The sequence below is a fragment of the Suncus etruscus genome, chromosome 1 (genome assembly GCF_024139225.1).
Source record: "Suncus etruscus isolate mSunEtr1 chromosome 1, mSunEtr1.pri.cur, whole genome shotgun sequence".
NCBI lineage: Eukaryota > Metazoa > Chordata > Mammalia > Eulipotyphla > Soricidae > Suncus > Suncus etruscus.
The window spans coordinates 46,249,068-46,267,835 of record NC_064848.1 but is presented as its reverse complement, the minus strand read 5'-3'; the positions used below and the strand labels follow the sequence as shown (position 1 = coordinate 46,267,835).

Genomic DNA, 18,768 nt, shown 5'->3' with positions numbered 1-18,768 from the left:
CATTAGTGTTGCATAATTGTTGATTCAACTTTTGTTTACATTCACTTATTAGTGCCTACAAATTAGCACTAGTTGGCGCTACATTACCACACTCCACCAAGCTATAGCAGGGCTCAGTGAAAAGCAATATATGATCCCTAATTTTTTACTAAACGTAAGTTCAATGCATTTTGCTGCATCCTGAATATATTTTACTAGATATGGGTCTTGGCCTAATTTATCACTTAATAAAGGATACAAGCTATAAACAAATTACATATCATGATTATCATAAAGGAAAATAATGCTATGCTAAAGAATCAGGAGTTACTCTTGGATAAGGCTGTGAAGAAAGCCTTTTTCCGAAAGTGACATCTCTTAAAGATCCTCATAGTATTAAAGAGGGCAGTGGGTGAATGTGAAATTGAACAAATTTGTGAGGCCTGGAAAAGGAATTTGAAGAGTATGAAAATGGTGTATTTCCAACAAGTGAGTGCTGCAGTTTAAAGATCTTCAGGGATTACTCTCTGGGAGCTGGTGGGGGCACCATTTGTGGTGCCAAAAATCGATCTAAGTAAACCAACGGCAGGGCAAGAGTTTCAACCCAGGTCCTACCTAGTCTCTCTGGCCCTTTATAGTCTGGTTTTGGGGTCGTGAGGCAGGATAGCTTAAGGTGTGATAGACTGTGGCAGAAAAACGAGAGTGCAAGGACAAGAGAAGCGGCCTAAATGGAAATCCTGCAAAGCCTGAACACACCAAGCACAGCTGAACGCAGGCAGTCCTCCTTGGGGACTGACAGATGCAAATATCCTGTACCGAGAGAGATTCCACTTAGAAAAGCCAAGGGCTGGAAAACCACGCAGTGCCAAGACCCCTGAAATTCACCAAAGACTCTACGCTAGGCTAGCTGGGAAAAACTCACCAGGACAGGGATCCGCCCTTCCGGCGTGCAGGCATCTCAAACCGGAAGTCCCGGCCACAATTTCCGCTCCCGTTCATCTCGCGAGAACTGGGAGAGTATGAGTGCTTAGCTAAGCGGAAGTGGGGCCTCTTTTTCGTGGCGGCTAAGAGGTGTTGGGCTGTGTAGTCATGAAGGTAGGAATGGCGGCGCCTGACTGGTTTGACTTAATCGAGTCTTGATCTCAACGTATAGCGTTCTAGAGTGCTCATCCTGGTAGAGAAGGGTCTGAGGCAGGAGGATATTAGTTTTTGGGGGGCTGTAACTTCTTGGGAAGAGAGGATGGCGGGCGATTGTAACCGAAGTCGGGCCGATCCCGGAGCGCCATCGTGGCGTCTGAGCGCCAGGCAGGGTCAGTGTGACTGTCTGGCTGTGGAGTGCTCTCCACCCTAGAGAGGATTCTCGAATCCTGAAATGATGAGCTCTGATTTGAGTGCTCCTCTTACTGCGCACACATGTGTTTGCGGGAGTCAAGACGGTCTCAGCCTGCCTGGGGATGGGGTGCGATTGAGTCACGTTTATCCTCGCTCGTCTAGCCTTGAGTTTCCTGCATGTTTGCAAAACGATTGATCACATTTCCCTCCTTTAAATCCTCAGCTGAACATCTCTTACCCGGCCACCGGCTGTCAGAAACTCATCGAAGTGGACGATGAACGCAAACTTCGTACCTTCTATGAGAAGCGGATGGCAACCGAAGTTGCTGCTGACGCTCTGGGAGAAGAATGGAAGGTAATAGAAGAGATGGGTGGCTCCCCAGTTGAATTCTTGACCGTGATTACTGTTGTGGAGCTACCACATCCTCCCTTGAGTTAAGTTTTCCCCCAAAGGTCGAGGCTTGGGTTTCTTTGTCCTGCAGTGCCCTAGTCTCCAGAGACTTAATTTGAACATGCTGCTGCTTTGGGTTACTGACCCATCTCTTTTCTCCTCTTGTGAAGCAACACTATTATGGAAGACTTGGCTAATTGAATTTGGAAAACTGGCACTGCTCCGTAGTGAGCAGTCTTGTTGATAGATTCATTTAAGTTTCAGGGTTAAAAAGCATATAGCAGGCAGGGCATTTCATTCCATGCAGCCTACCCAGCATTGATAAGCAATCCCGTATTGCCTCTCCCTCCTGGTGGGGGTCCCTGAGCATCACCCCAAAACAAAATGTTTCAGACATTGGGAATTGGTAGGCCTTTCGAGAAAGGACTGCTTCTCAGGTTTTCTGTGTGATTGTTTCCCTGCAGGGCTATGTGGTCCGGATCAGTGGAGGCAACGATAAGCAAGGTTTCCCCATGAAGCAGGGGGTCTTGACCCATGGTCGGGTCCGACTGCTGCTGAGTAAGGGGCATTCCTGCTATAGACCACGGAGGACCGGTGAAAGAAAACGCAAGTCTGTTCGTGGCTGCATTGTGGATGCCAATTTGAGTGTTCTCAATTTGGTCATTGTCAAGAAAGGTGAGGCTTACCTGACATGTTCAGCTTGTATTGACATTGATGTGAAGCTGATTGACCAGTGGGGGCCCCCCCCATTACATATTGCACCATTTGACAAGGATGGGTGGGTTTAGTGTTTCTCTTTGTAAAGAATCTGTTAAATTTAAAACTTTTCTTTTTAGGGGAGAAGGATATTCCTGGACTCACTGATACTACCGTGCCTCGGCGTCTTGGACCCAAAAGAGCTAGCAGAATCCGCAAACTTTTCAATCTCTCAAAAGAAGATGATGTCCGTCAGTATGTTGTGAAGAAGCCTCTAAATAAAGAAGGTAGGGGGGTATTGTGCATTTTGTGGTTTATCATACATTTAATTTTTAGTAATCTCATTTTTATGTTGTGTGACTGCTTAAGAAAAAGGTTCAAGACATAGAATGCTATGATGTATAGTTAGTGTTAAGTCACTGCTTTGTGTCTAAGTTCAGTTTTCACAAAAATTTGCCTTTGTGACATTGATCATAAATTCATCCCCAAAAGTTTGGTACTTGTACAGAAAAACCTACACTGTTTAAAAAGCTAAAAATACTTTTAGAAATTGAGGCTTAAAGAAGGTGTGGTATGTTTTGCTAAGATGACTGCACATTTTAAAAAACTAAATTGCCATGGATACAGTTGAAAGTGGTTTGACATACAAGCTTCAAAAAGCTTTTCCCTTCACCAGTTTTCTTGACTGCCACCAATTTCCCCAGTTAACCTTCTCATGTTCTCCCCCTTTACCTGCCTCTTGGCAGATAATTTCCTTCTCCCTTTTTTTCTTTTACATGCTTTTTTAAGTTAAGCAGAATGATTCTTTTTGTTTTTTGGGGTGGCTCTGCACTCAGAAATTGATCTTGGCAGGCTTGGGCCATCATATAGGATGCATGGAATCAAACCCAGTTCTGCGTGCAAGGCAAACGTCCTGCTGTGCTATTGCTCTGGCCTAAGCAAGATAATTCATAAGAAAAGAATTTTAGATGTGTGGGGAGGGCAAAAGAGGGTGTTTGAGAACACAAGTCCGTTTTGTTTTGGTGGGTTTTTTGGCCATACATAACAGTGTCACTTGGGAATTGCGTTGTCAGGAATCAAACCCACTTCTGTCATAAGACTAATGCTTAAGAAATTGGCATGTGTGGTCACTCAAGGGATGATAATCCAAGGAAGTATTTGAAGTGCAAGTTGATAATGTTGGGTGTGGGGGACACACCTAGCTCTCTACTCATGATCACCCCTGTCTGGTTTCTGGAATTCATATGGGTTTTAAGGGATTAGTATCAGGCCAGTGTATCTCTTTGGCCTTGGTATATAACTACCAGGTCATCTTTCATTATTATTAATTTTGATTAGGTTTGTATCTGTTTACTAGTGTTTTGAACACGAAAGTGGCTCCACGTAAAATAAGTCATCTGATTCTTATAGGTAAGAAACCTCGGACCAAAGCACCCAAGATTCAGCGTCTTGTTACACCTCGTGTCCTGCAACATAAACGTAGGCGTATTGCATTAAAGAGACAGCGCACCAAGAAAAACAAGGAAGAAGCTTCAGATTATGCTAAACTGTTGGCTAAGAGAATGAAGGTAACTCCAAGATAATTAGGGTGGAAAGTGTCAAGACTTGGGGTTTCTGTTTTTTTAGCATAGACAAGCTTTAATTTTTTTTATTTCTTTTATTTAGGAGGCAAAAGAGAAACGCCAGGAGCAGATTGCCAAGAGACGGAGGCTGTCTTCTTTGAGAGCTTCTACTTCTAAGTCTGAATCTAGTCAAAAATGAGTTCTGCGTAATGAATAAATAAAGTCAGACATCTTTTATTGATTTCTGTTCGTGATGTGATTAAACTTTTAAGAGAAGATAGAATTACACAGCAATCTAATGATGGTAAAAATCTATGAGATTATCTGATTAAGATCTGTCTTGTGATACGGAGCAAGTAGTTAGGTATCAGGGTGACAGGTGGCTCAAGAACGAATCCTAAGCACTGTTTCCCAACAAGACATTGTCTGGACGATAATCTGTGTGCATATATACATAAATAACATGGGTAGAGTCAACTGACATGTACTCTTTGGGATCTATAAATACTGGGGATGGGAAATGGGCCACACCTAGCTTTGCATACATGTTAAGTCCTAGTTCTTTGCTGAGGAATTCGGTGGTGCTAGTTTGTTTTTGGTCATACCCAGCAGTGCTTAGGGGTTGATCTGCAGGCTCCGGACCAACACCCTTCTGTATGCAAGCAAATGCCCTACCTCCATGCTATCTCCAGCCCACAGTATAAACAATTGGTAAGAGGCTTGTACTTTGCCACTGAGCTATATCCTAGGCCTGCCAAGACCCATTTTTTTTTTCTGGTTTTTGGGCCACACTCAGGTTACTTCTGGCTTGGGGGACCATATGGGACGTGGGGGGGTGGGTGTCAAAACATGTTTGCCTTGCAAATGCCCTACCATTTGTGCCACCACTCCTGCCCTGACAAGACCCTTCTTAAACCGAATTGTAATACATCAATTTTAATAAACATGTAGGTACTGGGGCAGTATTATGTTTAGTTCTAAATTACCTCACCAGGGATATGGCTAGATGCTGAGGAGGCAACACTGAAAAGGGGTACACTGCCTTTTGGGCTAGATCTCTGGCAAGATTGCCCTTAAGTTGTCCAGGGGTCACATTTAGCAGTAGCACTAGCACTTGTTTACTCCGAAATGAGACATTAATTTTTGCTCCCCCCAGAGATGCTAGGACTTATTTTCAGAGGATGTCTTATCTTTCCATGAAGAATACAGTACATATTTATTGTAAAATGAAAACGTTACTTGTATATGGTTTGGTAGTACGTAGGTGTCAGCACAAACCGGACACTAAATCCTACAGATGCCAGTTGGGGCAGCCCTAGCAACCAGTTAATGGGAAACTGATTTTCATTCCAATACAGCCTAGGGGGGCCTTATTTTTGGAAGATGCCTTATATTTCACCCAGAAGGAAATCTATAAATAGGTCTTATTTGGGGGGAAAAGGTAGAAATTAGCCCTTTGGTTCATTTGTAGCTGTCATGTGAGACAGTCCAGGCCAGGAATGGAACTTGAAGCTTCACTGGAAACAAGGCTGATATTCCAGTTGAGCTATCATTGGCCCTTGCTGCATTTCTGTACACTTCAGTTAACTACACTTAAATTGTTTTGGCCCCCGAGTGAAGCTTAAATTTCACAACGTTCAAACCTGTAACTGCTAAGTACAAAAATCAAGGTAACCAGATTTTTGAGGTTTTGAGTGGTATTTGGGAGGGATATCTGGCAGTGCTCAGGGATTATCGATTGTGTTTAGGACAGTATGAGCAGTATTAGGGATGAAATCTGGATTGACCCTTATTCATAGCCTTACCTACTATGCTCAGAGGTAGCTCCTGGCTTTGATTAGGAATCCTGGAGGACTTTGATGCCAGAGATCAAAGGAAAAGGCCTTACCTACATCTATCGCTATAGCCCCACAAAACCTTTACAAGATAAAGTCCTTTCTAGGTAATCAATTTACATGAAACACATGAATACATGAAACCTTAAAACCACTTAGGAATTAAAAAAAACGATGAGCTAAGTATGAGCTAAAGTACTTGCTTGCCCTACACATTACAGTCCCTGGTTCAAATCCCCAGTACCATGTGATTTATGATTTCCTGAGCACAGCCAGGGATCCTTTCCAGTTCCTACTTACCAACTTAAAAAAAAATATTTTTAATCATTTTTTAAAATTTAGACATGGTTATATAAAAATATTTTGGGGATTGTTTGTTGGTCCACATCCCTGGGGGGGTACTTGGATTACTCCTGGTGGGGCTCACAGGATCCAGATGTGGATCAAACCTGGGTTGGGTGCATGCCATATAAATGCCCAACCCCATAATCTTTTGTGGGCCCACAACATAAACATTTGGGGTTAAGGCAGCAAAGTTCAAACCCATGTCTGTCTAATCATGCACCAGGGCTGAACACAGACACATATATTACCTACCCACTGGCTGGCTGTTTCTCACCCCTACTCTACAGAAATTTTATGAATTTTTTTATGAAAATGGGAAGTGTGTCAGTAAGTACTTAGGTAATAAATTAATGAAGATTAGAAAACTGGTAAAACACTGATATATTTCAGGAGTTTTAAAAATAACAAGAACCAATTTTTTATTCACTTTTATTTTTTATATGCAAGATAATTCCAAACTTTGTTTTGGGAATGAATGTTAAATATTAAAACTAGTTCCAAGTTGAAAATTCCAAAAATATATACTCTGACAGTGCAAAAGATCCATTTTGAAGGTTTTGTAGTTTGAGAATATGTACTGAGAATTATATATTATTGAGAACTGTACACAATTTCTGACAAATTGTTATCGGCAGATTTAGTTTTCTACGTAACACACAATTCAACTTTTAAACCACAAAACTTTTTATGTGGGGGGGCCATACCCGAGGGTTCTCGGGGGAGTTACTCCTGGCAGGCTCGGGGAACCATATGGGATGCTGGTAATCAAACCCAGATCGGCCACATGCAAGGCAAATGCCCTATCAGAAGTGCTATCACTCCAGCCCCAAACCACACAAACTTAAGGCTAACTTACGTAGTTCCTCAAAAATGCTTTTAATAAAAAGGCATGATAAGTGTCAGTAAGACGTATGAGGTCATGATTTTCTTCAACCTACTGGCAACAAGTTCAAAGTTTTAACTGATTAAACCTAAAAAACTATTTACAAATGCACATTTATACTTATAAGCATACAAATCTATTATACAATAAAACCTTTGTGTACAGTGCAAGTTTACTTCCCACAGGTTTATAAAAGAGGCAGATAACATATTTACCTAAAAAATTACAGGTCCAGAGATAACATTAGGATTTACATTTTTAAACGGTCCAATTTCACAAATTATGAAGCTGATTTAATTTGATTGGCTCATGTAATCCCATATTAAAGCTAATGCAAGTAAGTATGTTTGGGGCAGAAGAAAAATACTCAAGATATAATCTATTATGTAAGATTGTATATATATGCATATATATATAGGGTGAAAATATATATTAAGTTTAAAGTCAGAGGCAAGGCTATCATCAGACTTTAAGAAAATTCTGAAATTAATGACTACAAATTAGATTCAGTGATAGTCACTTAATAGACCCCTTTGAGAAAACAGTATTGCAACATGGAATCTAAGAAATTTAATAAATATATTCTGTCATGGCTGTAATATACAAACCTACATAGCCATACATACATATATATATATATATATATACACACAAACATACACAAGAAAAACTACTCTTATAATTGAGATATTTCATTTGATTTGGAATTAGATAACTTTACATCAATTTGTCTTTTCCCAAACCAATTTCTAATATAAACAAAATGCCAAGGATGAAGATGGCTTCTTATTATCAAATTAACAATCTAAGAAATAAAAAAATAGGAATTTATAGTAGAAACAGTTTTATGGTTCATATGTTAAGTTTTCAACATCAATAAACCCTGGGGCATTTTAATAGCATTTTTACATTATGAGATGATTCAGTGTGAATTATATTTCATTATATATTGTCCCAAGAATTATCTTTCCTCAAGTTTTAGGATTCAGAAACAAAGCCTTGAATGTTTCCAGATTGCATCAGTTTAATGTCAAACGTCCAGTGAATTTCTTATTCAAATAAGAGGTGCTCCAAAACACTTCCTGCACCATTCCACATTGACATTTGGTGGTACATCAATTTTCTGCAACTTTTCAAGAATGTCTGAAGATAGATTATTGTATGCATTTTCATATTCATTGTCAAAGGCCTCTGAAAAACATTTTAAAAAATGCAATTGTAATGAACGTGTTTGTAATCATGATGCTTTCATAAAGATATTATGATTTTTCTTTTGGTTTTTGGGCCACATTGGTGATGTTCAGGGCTTACTGCTAGCTATGAGCTCAGAGATTGCTCCTGGATTAGGGGACCATATGGGATGCCAGGGATCGAACCCAGGTCTGTCCTGGGTCGACTGCGTGCAAGGCATATCCCCAACTGCTGCACTATTGCTCCAGAAAGATATTATGAAAAAATAAAGTAACAATCAAAAGGCTAATTTAATTGCTGTAACGTGTGAACAAAAAGCTTCACAATTATCCCTTGTAATAAACTTAAGAGAAAGGTTTTTTTTGTTTTGGTTTTTGGGCCACACCCGGCGGTGCTCAGGGGTTACTCCTGGCTGTCTGCTCAGAAATAGCTCCTGGCAGGCACGGGGGACCATATAGGACACTGGGATTCGAACCAACCCCCTTAGGTCCTGGATTGGCTGCTTGCAAGGCAAACACCGCTGTGCTATATCTCCGGGCCCAAGAGAAAGGTTTTTTGTTTGCTTGTTTGGTTTTGGTTTTTGGGTCTCACCTGGCAGTTCTCAGGGGTTACTCCTGACTCTGCACTCAGAAATTGCCCCTGGCAGGCACAGGGGACCATATGGGATGCTGGGATTCAAACCATCCCCTGTCCTAGGTCAGCTATATGCAAGGCAAACACCCTACTATCTCTCCGGCCCCAAGAGAAAGTTAATGACAAAAAAAAAAATGCTGTTGTAATTTACTAATAAAACAAAATCATAGGGGCTGGAGAACAGTAGTAAGGAGTTTGTCTTGCATACGGCCAACCCAGGAGGGATCTGGTTAGATTTCCGGCATCCTATATGGTCCCTCAGCCTGCAGGGGCAATTTCTGAGTGCAGAGCCACGAGTAACCCCTTGGCACTGCTGGGTGTGGCCCAAAAACTAAGCAATCAATCAATCAATAAAGTTTTTTAAAAAAATAAACATAAAACATTTTAAGTGGTAGATAAAAAATATTCTATGTATTTACACTGCTAGTTAAAAGCAGAAGTCTTTGTATCCATGCCAATTAATTTTTTAGTTCGAAAATAAAATGAAGTAGGGCTGGAGTAATAACATAGTGGTAGGGCATTTGCCTTTCAGCTGACCCAGGATGAACGCAGGTTCAATCCCCAGCATTTCATATGGTCCTCCAAGCCAAGGGCAATTTCTGAACACAGAGAGACAGGAAACCCCTGAATGCCTCTGGGTGTGGCCCAGAAAAACAAAAACAAAAAGAAAAGAGAATGAAGTATATCCTTATAAATGAACTTACCAATATCAATATTCTCTCTTCCAAGAGACACTAATGACAAGAAGAGGATCTCCCTGTATAAACTCCTATAAAACAAGTATTTTAAGAGTTAAATAAGCAAAGAACATACATATTCACATAAAGGCTCTTTAAAATGGTGGATTTTAATTTTTTATTTTTGGTTTCTGGTTTTTGGGCCACACTCGGTGAAGCTCGGGGGTTTTACTCCTGGCTATGCACTGAGAAATCACTCCTGGCTTGGGGGAAAATATAGGACGCCAGGGGATCAAACCACGGTCCATTCTAGGTTAGCACGCATGAGGCAAATGCTCTACCATGAGGCAAATGCTCTATCGCTTGCACAACTGCGCTGGCCCCAAAGTCACTCATTCTTAATTCTTGAGATAATAGGAGAGTTCCCTCCATTTTCACAATTCCTCCCTATCATTTGTGAGATTATCTTTAAAGATATCTCCATGAATGGAGAAACTTGAGGACCTTGAAAAAACTGCTAATGTTACATGGACCACTTTTCTGAAGCTTCCACAGAAAAATTAATTTATTTTAAGATGGGTGAATATGGGCCAGAGAGATAGCATGAAGGTAAGGTGTTTGCTTTTCATGCAGAAGGACGGTTTGAATTCCGACACCCCATATTGTCCCCTGTGCCTGCCAACGGCAATTTCTGAGCATAGAGCCAGGAGTAACCCGAGCGCTGCCGGGTGTGACCCAAAACCCAAAACCAAAAAAAAAAAAAAAAAAAGATGGGTGAATACTTATGCAGGCACCTAAGAGAGTTCAGAAAACTCCCTATCCTTAAAATTTGCTGCTTCCATCATGTTTCTATATTATTTCATTTTGTCCTATGTGAGGTGCTGGGAACTGAATCAAAAAATCCCAAGCTTGCAAGGCATAACTCTATAACTAATTTATATCACTGGACAGAAACTGTTTCTACTCTTAACACAATTTTATATGCCACAAGGAAAGACATTTGGGTGCAACCATGTCCAAATAAGTAGTACATATATAAATGATTATTAAATATATAAACTTCAAATGCATAGCAGAAATATTTCCCAAAGACTCAGTATATTATAGACATCAATAAATGACCTCCTACAATTTAATACATTCCCAAGACATTTTTATTTTATTTGTACTCAAGTATAAAGGCATGTATTAGTAGTCTCTTTTTCACTCACACACAAAAATATGTCCAGCATACAACATAGACAAGGACCAGGAGAACTAGTCCATGGCAGGAAACTTGTCACAAATAACAGGGGAGTGCAGTTAAGACCGAGAAGGGACCAGTATGACAATTAAAATTGGAAATAATAGCCCTGAACAAGAAGTGGGTGCTGAAAGGAGATGAAGTGATAGGCATGATACTCCTTTAATAAACAATATTATGAACCTTATTGGGGAGAGAAGGGAGGTGAGAGAGGTGAGAGAGAAAAGGGAGACGGGGATAGAAAAAGAGGAGAGGGAATGAGGGAAAAAGAAGAAAAATGGGGCTGGAGCAATAGCACAGTGGTAGGGCAATTATTTGCCTTGTATGCAGCTGACCTGGTTTCGAATCCTACATGCCATATGGTCCTCTGAGTCTGCCAGGGGTGATTTCTGAGCAGAGCCAGGAGTAACCCAAGTGCTACCAGGTGTGACCCAAAAACAAAAAAGAGAGAGGGAGGAGAGGAGAAGAGAGAGATGAGAGGGGGGAAGAAGGAGAGGGGAATAGAGGGGATGAGGGTAGAGAAGAGGGGAGGGAGGGGAAGAGAAGAAGAGAGGGGGGAGGAGAGGAGAGGGAAATAAAGGAGAGAAAGGGAGAGGGGAAGAAAGGGGAGAGAAGAGGGAATTAGAGGAGTGAAGGAAGAGGGGAAGAAAGGGGAGGAGAGGGGAAGAGAGGATAGAGAAGAAAAATATCGAGGGGGGTGAAGGGAGAAGGATAGGAAGAAAACTGGGGATATTTGTAACAGGAAAGGTGCCCCTGAAAAAATATCAACCATTTATGAACAGCCTTGTTATCACAGCATTTTTTTTTTTGGTTTTTGGTTTTTGGGTCACACCTGGCAGCGCTCAGGGGTTTCTCCTGGCTGCAGGCTCAGAAATCGCTTCTGACAAGCTTGGGGGACCATATAGGATGCCGGGATTCGAACCACCGTCCTTCTGCATGCAAGGCAAATGCTCTACCTTCATGCTATCTCTCTGGCCCCTAACCACAGTATTTTAATACAGTAATTAAATTTAAAGCATTTTATAATGAAGACTGTGTTTTCTTTTACAATTAAGCCTATTTTTAAGAATATCTATTTTTAGGGGCCGGAGCGACAGAACAGCGGTAAGGCATTTGCCTTGCATGTGGCCAACACAGCCGGACCCCAGTTTGAATTCCAGCATGCCATATCCCAGTGCCTGCCAGGAGCGATTTCTGAGTGCAGAGCCAGTGTGTGGCTCGGAAACCAAAACACCAAAAAAAAAATCTATTGTTTAGAAGAAGATTATTTTTAGTGGCAACAATCAAAAATAATGGATTATTACCTTTGCCTTTTCATGTCTGGCTTCATTTGCTGTGAAAGAAGGTTAATGGGTTTAAAAACATCATTATGTTGAATACTTTGCCTGATAGTTTCTACTAAAGTGCTTGTTGCTTGTTGTTCCTCTGACAGAAGAGTTGATTTCTTTTCAGAATCTAAAAAGAAAACAGTAATTAAGAACATATTAAACCATCCTAATTATTAAAGACATTTTCCCCTCCTGAGTTGGAGAATCATTCTTGGTTTCTAGTCAACATCTTACTAGAAAGTATGTGTGGCAATGTGGTCTTCTAAAATTTACTATTCCTGGGGGCTGGAGAGATAGCACACTGGGTAGGATGTTTGCCTTGCATAAAGCCAACCCAGATTTGATCTTTGGCACCCATATGGTCCCCTAAATCTTCCAGGATTAATATGCCCCCCCCCAAAAAAAATTTTACTATTCCTGATTCATTTCAAGAGGAGACACCTATCTCACTGCCCTTCTCCTAACATATAGCTTCCAGTTTGCATTCCAGGATGTGACTGCTTATATCCCAACAATTATTCTGGAACTAGGAAGCAATTTTTAGTGCCTGTAAAACAGGAAGTGCCAGGTTCCTAATGACAGAGGGGTCACTTGCCAGTCCTAAAACATCTACTTCCTAAGTTTTCCATCTGTTTACCTTTTTAAGCTTCTCTACTAAACATAGTAGAGAAAAATCCTAATTGGCAAGGATTATAATCCTAACAAAACTAGAATTAGTAAGAGCATTAATTTATATAACTTCATAAATCACAAAGAGCTTCAGTGATATTCTGGAGTTGAATCTCACTAACACTAAAAATAAAAAAAATTCAGAGGCCAAAGAAATAACTTAGGGCCAGTGAGGTGGCGCTAGAGGTAAGGTGTCTGCCTTGCAAGCACTAGCCAAGGAAGGACCTCAGTTCTATCCCCCAGAGTCCCATATGGTCCCCCCAAGCCAGGGGCGATTTCTGAACGTTTAGCCAGGAGTAAACCCTGAGCATCAAATGGGTGTGACCCCCCCCAAAAAAACAAACAAACAAAAAAAGAAATAACTTACAAGGACAGAATGCATGCCTTGCATGTTCAAGGCCCCAAATTCAATTCCCAGGATCACATGTCTCCCTGACCTCTGCCAGGTATAAGCCTGATGGCTCCTTAGCATAAAATGGCCTAGAAGCTTTGCACTACCAGGTCCACTGACTGCTTTCTTTTGGATCCCTTATAAAAAAGTTTTATATATAAAAACTAAAAAACAGAACCTTTGAGATCAGTAATCAGATAATTTAAAATCAAAATATTATATAATATTAAAATTAGTCTTCAATATATTAAATATGAAGAATGCCTAAAATACTTTAGTTTTTAGTAAATTACCTTAATTTATATTTAAAGTACTATAAATACTAAGAATATTTAAAATATTCTCAAAAATTAACCAAACTGATATCTGACAGAAAAAAAAAATTCACACACACAAAAACAAACCCTCGGGGCTGGGCAGTGGCACTAGAGGTAAGGTGCCTGCCTTGCCTGCACTAGCCTTGGATGGACTGCGGTTCGATCCCCCAAGCCAGGAGCAACTTCTGAGTGCATAGCCAGGAGTAACCCCTGAACATCACCGGGTGTGGCCCAAAAACCAAACAAACAAACAAACAAAAAAAACCCTCTTCAATTCAAATAGAAACCGAATGGGTCAGTATATTGCAAAACTATCTGAACTGAAAAGGAAACAAAAGAGGTACTAAAAAAGAAAAGGAACAAGAAAAAATTTCAAAGAATGATTTGTTTTCTCATCTCTTTAGTTCATTTTCCCCCTCAGTAGTCTCATTTTCCTAATAGCACAATAGTATTCTACTATATGTCTGGATGTTTGGGTTATTTCAAGTTTGGTTCTTTCACGGTCTTGAATTCTATTTTACTTACTGAAATTCCTCCATGATATATATAGAGGTTCTCCTGGTTCCTGATGAAGGTTGATATTATCCCATAACAACTGAATATATACAAGTTTACTATCCTGGGATAATGATGACAGAGGAAGCTAAAAGAGATCAAGGAAACGTATTAGTATTATCAGCATAACAGCTATCAACAAACCTACCAAAGTTTAATTGCATGGAAAGGAGAGGTATCTTCAAAAATCCTGGACTGAGGGATAAGAAGAAAGTTCAAAAGGCTGCTCTAAGCCAGCAGAGAGTTCTAAGTTCTAAGTTCCCTGGCACCATACAAATATCTAGTGGTCCTTTAGGAAAGTATTCTTTAGTTATGGACAAATTCTGAAAATAAAACACTAATCAAAACTCTTAATTTTTATTGTCAGGCCAGAAAGATAGAACAGTGGGTAGGTGTTGCAAAGCAAGGTGTTGCCTTGTAGATGACTGACCTGGTTTCAATCTCTAGAATCTGAGCACCATCAGGAATAATTCCCCAGTGCAGCGTCAGGAATAACACCTGACCACTGCCAGGTGTGGCCCAAAAATAAAACCAAAAAGTAATTTAAAAAAATTTTTTATTTATTAAGAATGAAGGGAGGGGACTGAGCAGATAGCACAGTGGTAGGGTATTTGCCTTGCACTTAGCTTATCCAGGATGTACCCTGGTTCGATCCCCGGCATCCCATATGGGACCCAAGCAAGGAGCGATTTCTGAGTACAATGTAACCCGAGCATCACCAGGGTGTGGCCCAAAAGCAAAAAAAAGAAGAAGAAGAAGAAGAAGAAGAAGAAGAAGAGGAGGAGGAGGAGGAGGAGGAGGAGGAGGAGGAGGAGGAGGAGGAGGAGGAGGAAGAGGAGGAGGAGGAGGAGGAGGAGGAGGAGGAGGAGGAGGAGGAGGAGGAGGAGGAGGAGGAGGAGAAAGGGAAATGGTCTTTACATTCTTGTATTACAAATAAAATAAATAAATAAAAATTGAACATATTTTATTCTGTACTCCTGGTGCTGTAGGGGTGCTATGACTTAATATTCAATATCAAAAAATGAAGGAATTCTAGGCAGTCATTATCTCACTGCCAGCAGAGATCACTGTACAAGTAGAGAAAGGGCTTTCTGGATCAGAGTCAGACTGTCACTTTAGCTCCACATCACTTAATTAAGTACTTTACTGAATATAAACTACTTAAATCTTCTAACTTTCACTTATTATGTCACCTGAAAACTAGGATTAAGATATATGAGACTGTTAGTAAAAGTGATAACTTCATTTGAATATTTGATAGTTCAGAGTAAACTATCTGGTCCCCTTTGCTAATAGGTATAACCACATAACAAATGAGTAAGGAAAACAAAATTCTAAGAGCAATCCCTATAGAAAATAAAAGACACAATCTTCTCCATCAATTTTCTCCTTCCTGCTCCCTTGAATGTGGGTGTAACATTTTGTAAGGAGTAGTGTTTAGCTACCATGGATCAGGTATAGAAATGTTGTATACAGATGAGCATAACAAAACAAAAACCATGAAAATCTTGTAACATTGCTGGATCCAATTATCGAAACAGTTCAAGTGAGATAAATATCATCCAACATTTTTATTCAGTCACAACTTTAAGTTGATACCCTACCTGTACACCTCCATTACAATGTTCAGATGTGAGGATAAGTCCTGGCAGGTTACTCGGAAGATCCAAACGTCTAAAATACCAAACAAGGTTCCAGAAAATGATTGGATGTTGGTTGATGAAAGAGGATGTGTGAATCACCTGGTCACCTTCATTTTCTAGCAAAGATTCAAGTTCTTTACGAAGTACTAATGGACTCAAGTAGGGCACAGAAACAGGGGGAGGATTTGGTCTTTTTCCTAAAGGATCCTTAAAAAAAACAAGACATGTGATTATTATCTAATTATGCATTTTTATGAGTACTTTCTATCCTTTCCATGTCAGTTACTCTAGGGCCATTGTTAGATGCAGTAGAACAGTCTAATGAAAATCTAGAAAAAGAAAATAATATTTGGGCTAGGGATGTATTTCAGAGGTAGAAAACATACTTTACAAGTATGAGTTACTGGGGCCGGCGAGGTGGCGCTAGAGGTAAGGTGCCTGCCTTGCAAGCGCTAGCCAAGGAAAGGACCACGGTTCGATCCCCCGGCGTCCCATATGGTCCCCCCAAGCCAGGGGCAATTTCTGAGCGCGTAGCCAGGAGTAACCCCTGAGCATCAAAAGGGTGTGGCCCGAAAAACAAACAAACAAACAAACAAACAAGTATGAGTTACTAGATTCAATCCACAATACCTAAAATAACAACAACAACAAACCACAATCAGAGTGTAGAGAAAAAAACCCCTTAAATTATAAAAAATTATATATATAATTATATGTTATATATATATATATATATATATATATATATATATATATATATATATATATATATTTAGTTGGGGCAGAGTGATAGTACCATGGGTAGGGCACTTTTAATTCATGGAGGGGAGCCCATATGGTACCCTGAACCCATAGGGAGTGATTCCTGAGCATAGAATCATGAGTAAGCCCTAAGCACAATTAGATATGGCCCTCATGCACAAAAAATTATCAATACTTTAAATAATTATAAAAGAAATTAATGGTTCACATAAACCAGTAATACTACTGGAATAGGTAGTGAATGGAGTAGCTTGGATACAATTAGGGGGTGGGGGGTGGTCACTGGTTCTTTTTGTTCTAAAAAGTGGGGTTTGGGAACATATAATGCAGATAGACCATAATTTAAACATGACAGGATTTCTTATTAACAAGATAGAAAGCAATGCTCTATGTAGTGTTGATTTTTCCTTTTCAATTTTTTGTAAGAAATATCTGTATTTCAGGGGCTGGAGCAATAGCACAGCGGGTACAGTGTTTGTCTTGCATGAGGCAGACCCGGGTTGGGTCCTCAGCATCCCATATGGTCCCTTGAGACTGCCAGGAGTGATTTCTGAGCACAGAGCCAGGAGTAACCCCTGAGCACTGCAGGTGTGGGCCCACGATCTCAAAAAATGTATTTCATAAGTTTTGAGATGATACCAAAAACTGTTTATATTCTTTCACACATTACCAGGTACAGCCCCAAAACAAAAACAACCCCAAACAAAATAACACACACACACACACACACAGACAAGCTAAATAAAGCCAAACTACACACACACACACACACACACACACACACACACACACACACACACACACACACACACACACACACACACACACACACACACACACACACACACACACAGAGAAAGACAAGCTAAATAAAGCCAAACTTGAGGGCTAGAAAAATAATACAGGGGGTAAGACATTGCCTGCCTTGCATACAGCTGACGGAGATTTGATCCCCAGCATCCCATAGGGTCCCCCAAGAACCTAACCAGGAGTAATTCCTGAGCACAGAGCCATAAGTAATCCCTAAGCATCACTGAGTGCCCCCCCCCAAAAAAAAAAAGAAAATGCCAACCTAGAGTTTATAAATTGTGCTTATCATAATCAGAATAAAATGGGCATGATCAGCTCAATAATGAGTACCCTGATTTTATATAATTAAAAAGATTACTAGAGGACCTGAGCAATAGCACATGGGTAGGATTTGCCTTGCATACAGCCAACCCAGGTCTGATCCCCAGCAACACATATGGTATCCTGAACCTGCCAGGAATAATTTCTGAACTCAGAGACTAAAGTAACCCTTGAATGCAGTCAGGTGTGCCCCTGTACTCCCCCTCCAAAAAAAAGTGACTAGAGTTTGGCCAAAAGGCACTGGGGCTGAGGAAGGGTCACACCCGCAGCGCTCAGGGGTTATTCCTGGCTCTATGCTCAGAAATCGCTCCTGGCAGGCTCAGGGAACCATATAAGATGCCGGGAATTGAACCACTGACCTTCTACATGCAAGGCAAACACTTTACCTCCATGCTATCTCTCTGGCCCCGGCACTGTACTTTTAAGATTCCTTCACTTTTTAGAGATGTATTTAAAATATTTACATATAAAATATATGGAATTTAAAAGCTGCTTTGAATAACTGTACTAGAATGCCTGTCTCGAATACAGGCAGGGGATGGGAGGGGGGAAGGTTACACTGGTGAAGGGGGGTGTTCTGTTTGTGACTGTAACCCAACTATAATATTACTTAGATAAAAAATTTAAAAAAATGTAATAATAAAATTTGCTTTGAAATAATCTAAGGGAGGGCCTGGAGAGATAGCACAGCAGCGTTTGCCTTGCAAGCAGCCAATCCAGGACCAAAGGTGGTTGGTTCGAATCCCGGTGTCCCGTATGGTCCCCCGTGCCTGCCAGGAGCTATTTCTGAGCAGACAGCCAGGAGTAACCCCTGAGCATCGCCGGGTGTGGGCCCCACCCCCCCAAAAAAAAAAAAGAAAGAATCTAAGGGAAAAAGAGGAAGGAACAGAATTCAGACATGAGATTCATGTTTCACAGACCCAAGAGTAATATATTCAATTCCTGCACTTCCAAAATACGAACATTTAGTCAATAGAATAAAAAAAAAAAAAAAAGAAAAGCAATAGTGTAAAAAAAAAATATCTAGACTTGAATAAAGGTACACAAAAAGGACCATAAGTTGAAAGTAATTGAAAGTTAGATGATAAATAAAGAGAATTCATTATACTATTATTCTTGTACATATTTGTAATTTTAAAATTATTTTGTGAAAATAACATCAGTATTCATATGGTTAAGTCTATATTAGTACTATTCAAATAAGT

General features: G+C 40.3%; 2 protein-coding genes across 2 annotated transcripts in view; one reads left to right on the top strand and one right to left on the bottom strand.

The window, feature by feature from the left end:
• The first annotated feature begins 1,033 nt into the window (after positions 1–1,033).
• Positions 1,034–4,195, top strand: RPS6 (ribosomal protein S6). Its single transcript, XM_049769387.1, has 6 exons — positions 1,034–1,074; positions 1,535–1,666; positions 2,167–2,377; positions 2,539–2,685; positions 3,809–3,966; positions 4,064–4,195. The coding sequence occupies exons 1-6, from the start codon at positions 1,069–1,071 to the stop codon at positions 4,157–4,159; spliced, it is 750 nt and encodes a 249-aa protein (XP_049625344.1). The 5' UTR covers positions 1,034–1,068; the 3' UTR covers positions 4,160–4,195.
• A 3,072-nt stretch (positions 4,196–7,267) lies between these two features.
• DENND4C (DENN domain containing 4C) overlaps positions 7,268–18,768 on the bottom strand; it is an 86,654-nt gene continuing 75,153 nt past the window's right edge. The window contains 5 exon segments of the mRNA XM_049769399.1: positions 7,268–8,214; positions 9,552–9,616; positions 12,072–12,222; positions 13,998–14,115; positions 15,632–15,877. Of these exon segments, the coding sequence (XP_049625356.1) occupies positions 8,078–8,214; positions 9,552–9,616; positions 12,072–12,222; positions 13,998–14,115; positions 15,632–15,877 (717 nt within the window). The 3' untranslated portion in view covers positions 7,268–8,077.

Excerpts from the sequence above, each read along its gene's own strand:
- RPS6 (XM_049769387.1), top strand. Across the intron at positions 2,378-2,538 it reads TTTGGTCATTGTCAAGAAAG|GGGAGAAGGATATTCCTGGA; the intron begins GTGAGGCTTACC and ends TTTTCTTTTTAG. Across the intron at positions 2,686-3,808 it reads GAAGCCTCTAAATAAAGAAG|GTAAGAAACCTCGGACCAAA; the intron begins GTAGGGGGGTAT and ends TGATTCTTATAG.